This window comes from Budorcas taxicolor, chromosome 4 (genome assembly GCF_023091745.1).
Source record: "Budorcas taxicolor isolate Tak-1 chromosome 4, Takin1.1, whole genome shotgun sequence".
Lineage (NCBI taxonomy): Eukaryota > Metazoa > Chordata > Mammalia > Artiodactyla > Bovidae > Budorcas > Budorcas taxicolor.
In genome coordinates, this window is record NC_068913.1 from 99,821,538 (window position 1) to 99,837,087 (window position 15,550).

Consider the following 15,550-nt stretch of genomic DNA (forward strand, 5'->3'; position numbering starts at 1 on the left):
AATGAGTTAATTATAAGGGACCCCCCCCCCCCCCCATAAGGCTATGAGCTGATTTCTCCACAGAAACACTGAAGGTCAGAAGGGAACGGCAAAACACATTCAAAGTCTTGAAAGGGAAAAATCTGGAGCTTAGATTACCCAGTAAGATCATCATTTAGAAGAAATAAAGAATTTCTCAGACAAGCAAAAACTAAACAAATACAGCAACTTTAAAAACAATCCCCAAAGAAATATTGAAAGGGCTTCTCCAAACAGAAAAAAAGCAAGAAAAAGGAGGAAATCACAATTGGAAAGGAATTCATTTAAATTGGCCAGTACACAGATTAAAAAAAAAACCAACAACAAACCTACTTGTGAAAGTGATGATCAACACAAAGAACAAGATAAATGAGAAAGATAAACATGTAAAAGCAAAAAAAGACACCAAAAATCAGAAAATGTGGGGAAGGACAGTAAAAAAAATACAGATTAAAAAAAAATGTGTTTGAGCCTATAGTCTAAAGTAATCTAAAGCTTTAGAAGCGGTTAACACAATAGGGATAAAAAGGTGGGCTACCACAAATCAAAAACATAGATTCACAAAAACCAAAAAGAAGAGAACACAAGCATAAAATATATCAAACCCCAAAAAGAAACAGAAGAATCGACTGGAAAACAAAGTTTAAAATGACAATAAATACACATGTATCAATAACTACCTTAAATGTCAGTGAACTGAACGCTCCAATCAAAAGAACAAAGTGGCAGACTGGATTAAAACACAAGAGCCTAGAATATGCTGCCTGCAGTATGAGACCCACCTTAGGGCAAAGGACACACATAGACGGAAAGTGAGGGGATGGAAAAAACGTATTTCACACAAATGGAAATGACAAGAAAGGAGTTGCAATACTCATATCAGACAAAATAGACCTTAAAGCAAAGGCTATAAACAAAGATAAAGAGGAACACTATATAATGATAAAAGGATCAATAGAAGAAAAGTAATTACACCCATCCACACATATGCACCTAATAGAGGGGCACTCAAATGCATGCAACAAACACCGCCATAAAAGCGGAAATTGATGGGCATACAATAGTAGGAGACTTTAAGTTCTCACTCACATCAATGGACAGATCTTCTAGACAGAAAATCAATCAGGCAACAGAGATCCTAAATAATACAAAAGAATTGACGTTTTTCAGGACATTAGAACCGCCTTCTTCCCCAAAAAAGAAAACACATTCTTTTCAAGTGCACCTGCAACACTCTCTAGGATTGACCACACACTAGGGCACAAACTAACCTCAGCAAATTTTAGAGCATAGAAGGAGGCCCCGGAGCGTGTGCTGTGGCGGCAGCTGGGCTGCGCGAGTTGTGCCAGAGAGACACTGCGGTAATATCCGTTACGCCTTGCTAACTGGAGTGGAGAGTAAAAGGGACCTCTCCTCCTCCATCTTCTTCTTCCTCTCCCTGCAGGGCAGGCATGGTGGTGGAAGCCGCAGCGACAGGTGCTGGCGAGAGGCTCTGGTGGCGGTGGCTGCCGGGAAGAAGGCTCCTCAGGGCAGGCGGGCTTGTCTCTAGGCCGGGGCTTCTCGAACTACCGGCCCTTCGAGCCCCAGGTGTTGGGTAGCAGCCAGAGCTGGCAGCTCACTGGCTTCGGCAGGAAGGGCTGAGCCTTCAAGGTCCCCCAGGAGACACTGCTCAAACCCCGGGCGGGACTGATGCGACCAGAAGTGCGACCCGCTATGGGCCGGAGCCTGGTGGGAGGCCGATCTGCCCAGTGAGGGCGGGACCCAGCCCGCCCTTCCCCATCCTCAGCACTGGGATGGACTCCGGCATCATACCCCTGAGGCACAGGGGGCCTGTCCCTGGTGCAGACCACCGACCTCTTTTACCCCTTGGTGGGAGATCCCTACAGTGATGGGGCCCATCACATGCACCAACGTGCTGAGTGACCACTATGCCGTGCGCATTACTGACTGTGACAACACGCTGATGCTACTCAGCGCCAGCCAGACGCCTCAGCATACGCCTGAGGAAGGATCACACCACCCATGATCAAAGGCTTTCGGGATGCTGCCGAGGAAGGAGGGACTGCAGTGACCGGTGGGCAAATGGTGGTATCATCGGTGGGGTTGCCACTGTGGTATGTCAACCAAATGAATTCGTCTTGCCTGACAGCGGGGCTGTTGGGGATGTGCTTGTGTTAACTAAACCCTTAGGAACCCAAGTTGCCTGTCAATGCCCACCAATGGCTGGATAATCCTGAAGGATGGAATAAGATAAAGATGGTGTTCTCCAGAGAAGAGGTAGAGCTGGGCCATCAGGAAGCTATGTTCAACATGGCTACCCTCAATAGAACTGCTGCCGGACTAATGCCCACGTTTTAATGCCCACGAAGCCACAGATATCACAGGCTTTGGCATTCTAGGTCACTCTCAGAACCCTGTAAAAGAACAGAAATGAAGTGTCCTTTGTCATTTGTAATCTGCCCATCATTGCCAAGATGGCTGCCATCAGCCAGGCCACAAGGTGCTCTGGTTTCCTGCAAGGAACCTCAGCAGAAACTTCTGGAGGGCTACTGATTTGTCTGCCAAGAGAACAGGCAGCTCACTTTTGTTCAGAAATCAAATCTTCGAAGTATGGGGAGGGTCGTCAAGCTCAGATTGTCAGCATTGTTGAAAAGGGAAACCAGACAGCCCGGATCATTGACAAGCCTCAAGTTATTGAGGTCCTGCCTTGTGGGACCACTGCTACTGCTCTTGCTCCTGAGAACTCCAGTGCCTCCTCTGAGCCTGGCTTGTGAGATGGAACAGCACAAGTTGTACACAAGCATGGACCATTCTCTACAGCTGGTTTTAGGAAAAAATTTCCAAAGAAGGCTGCCCACTTAGTATTGCCAGCTGCTCTCCCGAGGTAATTCGAATTAGCTCATCAAAAACTGCAGATTCCAAGGCCAGAAGTAACATTCTAGACTTCCAAGGGGTAGATTTGTTCATCTCTTGAGGAGAAAAAGAGCAGGAAACCCCACTTCCTCTTTCCAAGAGCAAGATGAGATTATTCAGGTTTGAGATATATTTCTTGGCACAGGGTTAATTGATTTTTTCACAAGGAGTGAGGTTATTTATTAAAATTACATAGACACCAAAAATAAATTGCAAAATGAAAAACACTTAGATCAGAAGCAAATAAGTTTGGACCAATACTGTTGATAAACTGAAACTGTTATGAGAGATTAAAATGCAATGTCAAATTCTCAGACTACTCTGAAATACTGGCTCTTTCCTACTCTGGACAAGAATTGAGCAGCTTGTCCAATGCCTGGGAAAGGAGGACCTCCAACCACTTTACTTGATCGCTGCTAATGACATCTCTCTCTAAACCCCTTTAAGGACTGGGAGAGGCAGAGTAAACCCCAGAGCCCAGGCCTTGGTGGATATTAAGATATTAAATCTTGTGTTGAAAATTCCTGGTGAATTCATCAATAAAGCTATTTTCTAGTGAAATAAAGAATTTTGTTAGAAAAAAAAAAAATTACTTCAAGCATCTTCTCTGACCACAACAGCATGAAACTATAGATCAAATACAGGAAAAGAAATGAGGGAAAAAAAAAAAAGATTATATGGGGACTAAACAACATACAAAAAACCAATGGGTCAATGAGGAAATCAAAAAGAAAATTAAAAAATACCTTGAAACAAATGACAACGAAAATACAACCATACAAAAGTCTACAAGATGTAGTAAAAGCAGTTCTTAGAGGGACATTCACAGTGATACAGGCCTTCCTCAAAATATTAGAAAAATCTGAAATAATAACCTACCACCTAAAACAATTAGAAAAAGAAGAACAAACAAAATCTAAAGTCAGAAGAAGGAAGGAAATAATAAAGATTGTGTGTGAAAGTTGCTCAGTTGTGTCTGACTCTTTGAGACCCCATGGACAGTAGCCTGCCAGGCTTCTCTGTCTATGGAATTCTCCAAGAAATTCTACTGGCATTAGAAGCCATTCCCTTCCTCAGGGGATCTTCCCAACCCAGGCACTGAACCCAAGTCTCCCCATTGCAGGCAGAGTCTTTGCCATCTGAGCCACCATTGAAGATTAGTGAGGGAATAAATAAAATAGAAATTAAAAGGGCAGCAGAAAAAATAAATCAATAAAACCAAGAGCTGGTTCTTTGAAAGGGTGAACAAAACTGACAAACCTCTGGCCAGTATCACCAAGAAGAAAAGAGAGGAGAGACCAAGTAAGAAATGAAAAGGGAGAAATCTCAACTGATAACACAGAAATACATAAAAACCTTAACAGAATACTATAAACAATTACATGCCAACACAGTTAACAACCCAGAAGAAACAGACAACTTTCTACAAACATACAGCCCACCAAAACTGAATCAAGAAGAAATAATTTGAAGAGACCAGTCACTAGAAGTGAAATAGAATCTGCAACGAAAAAAAACAAAAACAAGCAAAACACCCTATAAACAAAATTTCAGGACCAGACAGCTTCACAGGCGTATTCTACCAAACACACAAAGAAGAACTTATACTGATTCTTCTTGAAGAGGAGGGAACACTCCCAAAGACATTTTACAAAGCCACCATCACCCTGATGTCAAAATCAGACAAAGATACCGCCAAAAAATAAAATTACAGGCCAATATCTCTGAGGAATATAGATACAAAAACCCTCAACAAACTATAAGCAAATCAAATCCAACAACACACAGAAAAGATCATACACCATGACCAAGTGGGATTCACCCCAAATTCATAAGGATGGTTCAATATATGCAAAATCAGTGTAATACACATTAACAAAAGAAAAGTAAAAAACCACATGATCATCTCAATAGATGCAGAAAAGGCATTTGACAAAACTCAACATCCATTTGTGATTAAAAAAAGAAAAACTCTTGCCAAAGTGGTTATACAGGGAACATATCTCAACATAACAGAAGTCATTTATGACAAACACATAGCCATTTTAATTCTCAATATAAACAGAGAAGGCACTGGCGACACACTCCAGTACTCTGGCCTGGAAAATCCCATGGACAGAGGAGCCTGATAGGCTGCAGTCCATGGGATTGTTAAGAGTCGGAGCGACTTCACTTTCACTTTTCACTTTCATTCATTGGAGAAGGAAATGGCAACCCACTCCAGTGTTCTTGTCTGGAGAATCCCAGGGACAGAGGAGACTGGTGGGCCGCCATCTGTGGTATCACACAAAGCCAGACACAACTGATGTGACTTAGCAGCAGCAGCACTCAATATAATACTTTTAGCAAGAAAGCTTTCTTGCTAAAATCTGGAATAAGACAAGGATGCCCACTCTCACCACTTTTATTTAACACTGTATTGGAAGTACTAGCCACAGCAATCAGACAAGAAATTAAAAGTATCCAAATCAAAAGGAAAGATAAAATTGTCACTATATGTAGATGACATGAAACTATATATACAAAACTCTAAGGTCTCCACACAAAAGCTACTAGATCTAATTAAATGAATTCAGCAAAGTGCAGGATACAAGATTAACATTCAGAAATCAGTTGCATTTCTTTATACAAACAATGAAATAACAGAAAGAGAATGTAGGGGGAAAAAAAAAAAAACCTTTAAAAAAATCACACTAGGAAACAAAACAAAAAAATAGAAATAAACCTGACCAAGGAGGTAAAAGACTTAAATGCCGAGAACTACAAAACACTAATAAAGGAAATCAAATAGGATTCAAAGAAATGGGAGAATATCCCATGCTCTTGATTTGGAAGAATTAATATTGTTAAAATGGCAATACTTGGTGGACTGCAGTCCATGGGGTCGCAAAGAGTTGGGCACGACTGAGCGACTAACACAAAAAAATGGCAATACTATCCAAAGCAATCTACAGATTTAATGTGAACCCTATAAAACTACCCATGATATTTTTCACAGAACTAGAAGAAATAACCCCAAAATGTATATGGAACCATGAAAGCCCCAGAATTGCCAAAGCAATCCTAAGGGGGTGGGGGGGCAGGAGACATAACTCTTCCAGACTTCAGACAATACTGTTAATAAAAATCTACAGTAATCAAACCCTGCAGGAGGGCATGACAAGCCACTCCAGTATTCTTGCCTAGAGAATTCCACAGACAGAGGAGCCTGGCGGGCTACAGTCCGTGGGGTCACAAAGAGTCAGACACAACTGAGTGACTAACACACACACAGAGTAATCAAAACAGTGTGGTATTGGTACAAAAACGTATGTATAGATCAATGGAACAGAACAGAGAACCCAGAAATAAACCCACACACCTACAGTCAATTAATCTTTGACAAGGGAGACAAGAATATAAAATGGGAAAAAGACAGTCTCTTCCTCAAGTGGTACTGGGAAAGTTGAACAGCTGCATATAAATCAATGAAGTTAGACCATAACCTCATACCACGCACAAAAATAAACTCAAAATGTCTTAAAGTCTTAAACATAAGACATGATACTATAAAACTCTTAGAAGAGAACATAGGCAAAACATTTTCTGACATAAATCATACCAATGTTTTCTTAGGTCAATATCCCAAGGCAACAGAAACAAAAATAAACAAATGTGACCCTACAAGCTTTGGCAGAGCAAGTGAAGTCACTCAGTCGTGTCTGACTCTTTGCGACCCCATAGACTGTAGCCTACCAGGCTCCTCTGTCCATGGGATTTTCCAGGCAATAGTACTGGAGCGGATTGCCATTTCCTTCTCCAGGGAATCTTCCCAACCCAGGGCTTGAACTCGGGTCTCCCTGAGCCACCAGGGAAGTCAAAGGAAACCGTAAAAAAAAAAAAAAAAAAAAATCTATAGAATGAAAGCCAGAGCATTATTTGCAAATGATGCGCCATACAAGGGCTTAATCTCCAAAACATACAAACAGCTCATACAACCCAACAACAAAAAAACACAACCCAATCATAAGACCGTAATAGACAGTTCTCCAAAGAAGACATACAGATGGCCCATGAAAAGATATTCAACATCACTGTATTAGAGAAACGCAAATCAAAACTACAATGAGGTACCACCTTACACCAGTCAGAATGACCCGTCTGACTACAAACAACAAATGCTGAAGAGGGTATGGAGAAAAGGGAACTCTCCTATACTGTTGGTGGGAATATAAGTTGGTGCAGCCACTATGCAAAACAGTATGGAGGTTCCTCAGAAAACTAAACAGACTTACCTTATGTTCCAGCAAACCCATTCCTGCGCATACATCCAGAGATAACTCTAATTCAAAAAGATACACATACGCCAATGTTCAAAGCAGCACTATTCACAATTGCTAAGACATGGATACAACTTAAATGTCCATCAACAGATGAATGGATAAAGATAGCACATTTATATAGTACATATAGTACATACAGATATAGTACATACATACAATGGAACATTATTCGGCCATAAAAAAAAACAAAATAATGCCATCTGCAGCAACATGGATGCAGCTAGAGAATATCATGCTAAGTGAAGTCAGAAAGAAAAAGACCACATGACATCATTTATACATGGAATCTAAAAATGGCAGAAATGAATCCATCTATAAAACAGAAATAGAATCACAGACATAGAGATCAGATTTGTGATTGCTAAGGGGGAGGGGAGGAGAGGGATGGACTAGGGAGTTCGGGGTTAGCAGATGCAAACTATTATACATAGAATGGATAAATAACAAGGTCCTATTTCTGCTTTATTGACTATGCCAAAGCCTTTGACTGTGTGGATCACAATAAACTGTGGAAAGTTCTGAAAGAGATGGGAATACCAGACCACCTGACCTGCCTCTTGAGAAATCTGTATGCAGGCCAGGAAACAACAGTTAGAACTGGACATGGAACAACAGACTGGCTCCAAATAGGAAAAGGAGTACGTCAAGGCTGTATATTGTCACCCTGCTTATTTAACTTCTATGCAGAGTACATCATGAGAAACGCTGAACTGGAAGAAACACAAGCTGGAATCAAGATTGCCGGGAGAAATATCAATAACCTCAGATATGCAGATGACACCACCCTTATGGCAGAAAGTGAAGAGGAACTAAAAATCCTCTTGATGAAAGTGAAAGAGGAGAGTGAAAAAGTTGGCTTAAAGCTCAACATTCAGAAAACGAAGATCATGGCATCTGGTCCCATCACTTCATGGGAAATAGATGGGGAAATAGTGGAAACAGTGTCAGATTTTATTTTGGGGGGCTCCAAAATCACTGCAGATGGTGACTGCAGCCATGAAATTAAAAGACGCTTACTCCTTGGAAGAAAAGTTATGACCAACCTAGATAGCATATTCAAAAGCAGAGACATTACTTTGCCGACTAAGGTCCGTCTAATCAAGACTATGGTTTTTCCTGTGGTCATGTATGGATGTGAGAGTTGGACTGTGAAGAAAGCTGAGTGCTGAAGAATTGATGCTTTTGAACTGTGGTGTTGGAGAAGACTGTTGAGAGTCCCTTGGACTGCAAGGAGATCCAACCAGTCCATTCTGAAAGAGATCAACCCTGGGATTTCTTTGGAGGGAATGATGCTAAAGCTGAAACTCCAGTACTTTGGCCACCTCATGCGAAGAGTTGACTCATTGGAAAAGACTCTGATGCTGGGAGGGATTGGGGGCAGGAGGAGAAGGGGATGACAGAGGATGAGATGGCTGGATGGCATCACTGACTCGATGGACGTGAGTGTGAGTGAACTCCGGGAGTTGGTGATGGACAGGGAGGCCTGGCATGCTGCGATTCATAGGGTCGCAAAGAGTCAGACACGACTAAGCGACTGAACTGAACTGAACTGTATAGCACAGGGAACTATATCCAGTCTCCTGGGATACACCATAATGGAAAAGAATATTTAAAAACATGTCTGTGGTGGTGGTTGGTGGCTTAGTCGCTAAGTGGTGTCCGACACTTGCAACCCCATGGACTGTAGCCCGCCAGGCTCCTCTGTCCATGGGATTCTCCAGGCAAGAATACTGGAGTGGGTAGCCATTTCCTTCTCCAGGGGATCTTTCCAACCCAGGAATCAAACCCAGGTCTTCTGCATTACAGATAGGTTAAGATTCTTAACCTACTGAGCTACAAGGGAAGCACTCCCCCACTCCCACAAAAATGTATGTATGTGTATAACTGAGTCACTTTGCTGTATAGCAGAGATTGGCACATTAGAAAGCAACTATATTTCAATTTTTAAAAAATGTTAAAAATAAATGATTGAAATCAAGATCTTGAAAGCATAGCTGTACCCCCATATTCACTGCAGCACTATTTGCAATACCTAGTGATGATACAGAAACAACTGAAATGTCCATGGACGGTCAATGCTACTGCTGCTAAGTCGCTTCAGTCGTGTCTGACTCTGTGCGACCCCACAGACGGCAGCCCACCAGGCTCCCCCATCCCTGGGATTCTCCAGGCAAGAACACTGGAGTGGGTTGCCATGTCCTTCTCCAGTGGACAGGTGAATAGATACAGAAAATGTGGTATAAACATACAATATTATTCAACCTTAAAAAAGGAGGAAATGATATCATTTGCAACAATGTGGCAGACATGCTAAATGAAGTCAGTCACAAAAGGGGAAATACTGCATGACTCCTCTTACATGAAGCATCTAAAATCAAACTAACAGAAGCAGACAATAGAATGGAGACTGCCAAGGTCAAAGGGGAAGGGAAAATGAGGACCTGTTGTTTAATGGGTATAAGTTTTCAGTTATACAAAGCGAATAAGTTCAAAAGATAGCTGTGCATTGTAGTACCTATGGTTAACAATTCCATATTGTACACTTTGGAATTTGTTAAGAGGGTACATCTTATGTTCAGTGTTCTTATCACAAAATAGAACACAAGAAAATTTTGGAGGTGATGGATATGTTTACTACCTTGATTATGATGGCTTCATGGGTGTTCTTTTATAACAATACCTGTCTCCATAGTACGTAATATTATGCCAATTTCATTGCTAAAGACACCGAGGGCCATATGATACTGAGTTAGGTAAGTCTCTCAGGGCTACCTGGCAAATAAATGGTGTTTGCATTTTATTATTATTCTATTTATTATCATTGTTATTATTTTTTTTTCTTTTTTGCCACGTGGCATGTGGGATCTTAGTTCCCCCACCAGGGATTAACTCGTGCCCCGGCACTGGAAGTGCTGAGTCTTAACCACTGCACCGCCAAGGAGGTCCCTTTTTTTTTTTTAAATTCAGTGACTTTTAGTATATTTAGAATTGTGCAGTCATTTCCATTATTTAATTTTAGGACATTCCAAAAGAAATCCCATACCCATTAGGAATCGGTCCCCATTTCCCCCTCCCCTTGACAATCTAATCTACTTTGCCTCTATTTCTATAGGATTTTCATATCTCCCTAATGTGCCCCCATAATTCAATTTTTAAGAAATCAATTTACCGAACTTTTTAAGAACACAATGCTGTATAGCTACCAATGGAACAATTTAACTTGAATAATTCTTTTGAAAACATCAGAGTACAAACTTAGATCTTTTTCCCCTAAATCACTTGTTTTCTTGAACTTTATTCCTCAGGAATTATAATCACTAACTGCAAATCATTTCTGTTTGAATTCTCTTTGGCAAGAATCCAAAGTTTTACTTTTAGAAAATGTCCTTATTTAACATTAGGCACTTGATTAAAAAATAAAATGCCAAAAAGAAAATGTTTCAGATTGTTTTCCTGAGACACTTCGCCTAGATAGGGAACTGATGTGTATCTTGATTCCCAAGTAGAAGGTGAACTCTCTCAGAAGGAAGATCAAGGCACTCATTCAATACTTTATGCTTGCCCTATACACTGTATGGGTGCTTTGTATTTTATTATAGGTCTCAATCATAGGTATGAAATCAGAAAGAAAAACCTACATTTGTTTTCGAATTTGGAAGAGAACGGTTAAAAATGCTCACTTTACAAGTCGCTTTAGTATTCCCATTCATACTTGGTGTTCCATACCTAATGATTCCAAGAAAACCATAGAAGAAGCACAGTGCCTGCTCTACAAAATTTTACTAGCATTCCACTACGGAGAAGGCAATGGCAGCCCACTCCAGTACTCTTGCCTGGAAAATCCCATGGACGGAGGAGCCTGGTAGGCTGCAGTCCATGCGGTCACAAAGAGTCGACACAACTGAGTGACTTCACTTTCACTTTTCAATTTCCTGCATTGGAGATGGATATGGCCACCCACTCCAGTGTTCTTGCCTGGAGAATCCCAGGGATGGGGGAGCCTGGTGGACTGCCATCTATAGGGTCACACAGAGTCGGACACGACTGAAGCAACTTAGCAGCAGCAGCAGCAGCATGATGTCCCAAGATAAGAAATACAAATTATGGGAAGCCAAATCTACAAAGAACCGTGAAGACTATCTAGTCCAACAAGTTCTTATTTTCTCAATCTGAAACATGATTAAGTTGGAGTTGCCCAAGCAAATTAGGAAAAAACTGCTATTCAGTCTGGGGTACCACTCATTAAATTAGCAAATGTACCCCTTACCACTGTATGCAAACATTCAGATGAATAATGCAGAAAAACATTCTGTACAGTTATATTTACCCACAACTTTTCAGGAACAGTTAATAAAACAGAGTTGTTGTTTATCACTAAGTCATGTCCAACTCTTTGCAACCCCATGGGCTGTAGCCCACCAGGCTCCTCTGTCCATGGGATTCTCCAGGCAAGAATACTGGAGTAGGTTGCCATGCCCTCCTCCAGGGCTTCTTCCTGACCAAGGGACTGAACTCTGATCTTCTGCACTGCAAGCGGATACTTTACCACTGAGCCACCTGGGAAGCCCAATAAAATGGGTATACAAATACTGAAATAAATGTTGTTAAAAGGGGAACAAACCGAATATGAGCTTCAGGCTTTGCACGTAAATTTCATTTACTTCTTCAAAACCCTGTAAGGCTGGCAGAGCTATCACCACCCTTTCACAGCTCAGAGGACAGACTCAGAAGGACTAAGTAATTTAGCTAGGGGCTCACAACTGGTTAAAACAAAAAAAAGGCTCTCAGTTGCTAGCATATTCTGATGTCATACAGCCTTTGGCAAGATTTAATTTAATGGCATATTCAACATAAACACACTATTATTCTCTGACCTTCATTTCCATGGCTGACCTGATTTCATCACATTTTTATATTTTTAAACCAATTTCCAAAGTGACCTTCCTTTGAAGTGTACCAGCTGACAGCTGGATGCATCTTTTCCTTTTATTTTCATACCCCTCACCACTTACTCCCAAGAATGACAAATGACAGATCTTTATCAACACTTTTTGCATAATAAAATTTCAAGCTCTGTAATTGCAAAAATTAACCCCACAGAATTCCCTTAAGTAAACTGGTTGCTTCAAAATAACTTAACCGATCAATAGTGTCATGAAAATAAAATACAAGTCTAATAGGCACCACGCAAGGAATTGGGTGACCAAAATTATGGGCTACTCCAGTTTAAAAATAACAGGAAGGCTGAAAAAGATGCTGGACTAGGAGTTTAGATTCTTGGGTTCCAGTTCTGGTTCCGCCACTTACAAGTGATAAAAGAGAACCTAATTTCTTGGGACGTGTTTCACTTTCAGTAAAACAGAGAATATAATTATTGACCTATCTTGTAAATAAGATTGTTCTGATGGGCAATGGAGATAATTGTGCAGATTTTAAAACAAGGTGTTAAACAGCGCAGATATTATTTTATAGGTGGAAAAAGGAAGCCCATGGAGGCTAAATAACTTGAAAACGTCACACAGCCAGGGGAATGACAGAGCCAAAGGCTGAAACTCATGAGATTTTCAGTCTTGAGCTTTTCCAGTCCACCTGTCGCCTTTTCTGTAACTGTTTCTGCTCAATGACCTTTGCACATTGTTACTTAATACTGTTTGTGTGCCATCTCAATACAGCTACCCTAGTGTCCTTTGGGAAAGTGTCATAACCATTCTTAATTTATAAAGTTTTACGCCTCAAATTGCAAGCTTCCTAATTTATTCAATAGTATCTTAATGCTGGAAAGTCTATCTCCGGTCAATTAGACAACTTTCTGCTTAAGAATTCGTTCTACTACATCCCCAAGAGGTATGCTGGGCGAAGTATCATAACCATCCCTAAGGCCAATAAAACAAATGTTTTGCAGCCTACTTTAATACAACTGAAACTTTCTTTGCAGTGTAAACCAAGTCAGACTGCTTTTTAAGTCCAAGCTTTGCTCAAGTCATACAAGAGGCATTAGCAGGATCAAGAAGAGCTGGGGGGAATCTTGGCTTCTGCCACGAGTTCCCTTCGACCTTGGGGGGTGGGAAACTCTACAGGCTTCAATCCTCCAGGGTATGAAACGGGCGGGTGACGACAGCAAACACCCAGAGGGTTCCCCTCGAGGGATGCTGAGAAACTGTTGGGCAGGAGAGCTGACGGGGCATAGTCCAGAGCAGACCAGGGCGGAGGCGGTTCCATCCCGGCCCGCGCGCGCCTCGGGGTGAGAAAGGAACGGCAACAAGACGGGGCGGGGGGAAGCCGAGCTGCGGCGTTCGGGGTCTCCCCTCCTCCCGCTTCTTTTGTGCGACCGACGGGGGTCACTCACCGGGCCAGGAGTTCTAGGAAGATCACATTACTGCAGCAGCCTGCGAAAACCAGGCCCACCGCGAAGGCCGGGCGCATTGCCAAGACAGGGGAAGGGGAGCGAGAGCGCAGAGGAAGCGCCCAACTAGACCACTACCCCTGAAAGCCCGGCTACCGCCTCGCCGCGGCACTGAACATCACCACCGTCCTGGAGCGCCGCTCTCCCGGGTGCGTGACGGTCTCCCTTTTCTCAGCGGCTGCCACCAACGCTGCCGGTCAAGGAGCTGTAGTTCGCCGTCAACCGGAGCCCCATTCATACGAGGGGGCGTCCGAGTCCGTTCTAGACTACACTTCCCAGAATGCCGCGCGCCCGTACGTCAGGCGGCTACGTATTCCGCTTCTGCTGGGCAGCTCAGTCAGAGAGAGAGGTGAGGTGCCCGTCATGCCTCGCGCCGTAGCGAGCCGCGAGGCTTGCTGGGAAGTGAAGTTCCAACGCTGTCAATGTTGTTTCCCGTGAGACATCCAAAGGCTACGAAAGGGATTCGTCCATCATTTTCAGGGCAAACTCATAGCTGAGGGCACTAGAACAACACACCTATTATTGACTGAGAATTAGAAGTGTTCTAGGATCTGACAATTCTCCTGAATTGGGAGAAAGTGCAAATTTTCTGAACTTGCTTCTCTACCTTTTGAGAAGAACTTAGGACTCAGGGAGCCGGTGATGGAAGGCAGGCCTGGCGTGCTGCGGTCCATGGGGTCGCGAAGAGTCGGACACGACTGAGCGACTGAACTGAACTTGGACTCAGGAAGTTCTAGTACTCAGTCTTGGCTTAGCCACTAATCAGCTCGGCTAAGGCAACCTGACCTGCAAGGAGATCCAACCAGTCCATTCTGAAGGAGATCAGCCCTGGGATTTCTTCGGAAGGAATGATGCTAAAGCTGAAACTCCAGTACTTTGGCCACCTCATGCGAAGAGTTGACTCATTGGAAAAGACTCTGATGCTGGGAGGGATTGGGGGCAGGAGGAGAAGGGGATGACAGAGGATGAGATGGCTGGATGGCATCACCAACTCAATGGACGTGAGTCTGAGTGAACTCCGGGAATTGGTGATGGACAGGGAGGCCTGGCGTGCTGTGATTCATGGGGTCAGAGTCGGACACGACTGAGCGACTGAACTGAACTGAACTGAACTGAAGGCAACCTGTTTCTTATTATAGGTAAAGATAGGAACAGTAATGCCCATCTTGCTTTCCTGGTGACTTAGATGATAAAGAATCCGCCATCAATTCAGGAGACCTAGGTTCAGTCCCTGGGTTGGGAAGATCCCCTGGAAGAAGGCATGACAAACCACTCCAGTATTCTTGCCTGGAGAATCCCCATGGACAAAGGAGCCTGGGGGCTACTGTCCAAGGGGTCACCAAGAATTGGACACAATTGAAGCAACCAGTATTTGCCTGGAGAATTCCATGGACAGAGGAGCCTGGTGGGCTGCAGTCCATGGATTGCAAGGAATCGGACATGACTGAGCAGCTAACATACAACAGTACATTATATCAGCACTGGAAGGGGCTATCACTCAACTCCCTCAATTTTACAGACCATAAAAAACTGAGTCCAAGCAATCCCCCCTTGTACCCTGACCAGACTACACTCTACTCTACGACTCTGGTTCCCCACATGTGTTGCCCTTCTGTTTTAGGTATCCCACATCCCAGTACTGGAGAAGGAAATGGCAACCCACTCCAGTATTCTTGCCTAGAGAATCCTGTGGACAGAGGAGCCTGGTGGGCTGCTGTCCATAGGGTCGCACAGAGTCGGACACAACTGAAGTGACTTAGCAGCAGCAGCAGCAGCAGAAGCAACTAAGCACAGAACACAGCAATGCCCATCTTACCTGGTGGTTGTGAGGATTAAAAGCTATGATCATCTGGGGACCTTGTGAAAGTGCAGATCCTGAGGTTCTGCATTTCCA

The 15,550-nt window shown here is 43.0% G+C and overlaps 1 protein-coding gene across 1 annotated transcript in view; it reads right to left on the bottom strand.

The window, feature by feature from the left end:
* SLC35B4 (solute carrier family 35 member B4) overlaps positions 1–13,755 on the bottom strand; it is a 37,877-nt gene extending 24,122 nt beyond the window's left edge. Inside the window, exon 1 of the mRNA XM_052638781.1 lies at positions 13,600–13,755. Coding sequence (XP_052494741.1) covers positions 13,600–13,676 — 77 coding nt within the window. The 5' untranslated portion in view covers positions 13,677–13,755. The remainder of the gene's footprint in view (positions 1–13,599) is intronic.
* Positions 13,756–15,550: the final 1,795 nt, after the last annotated feature.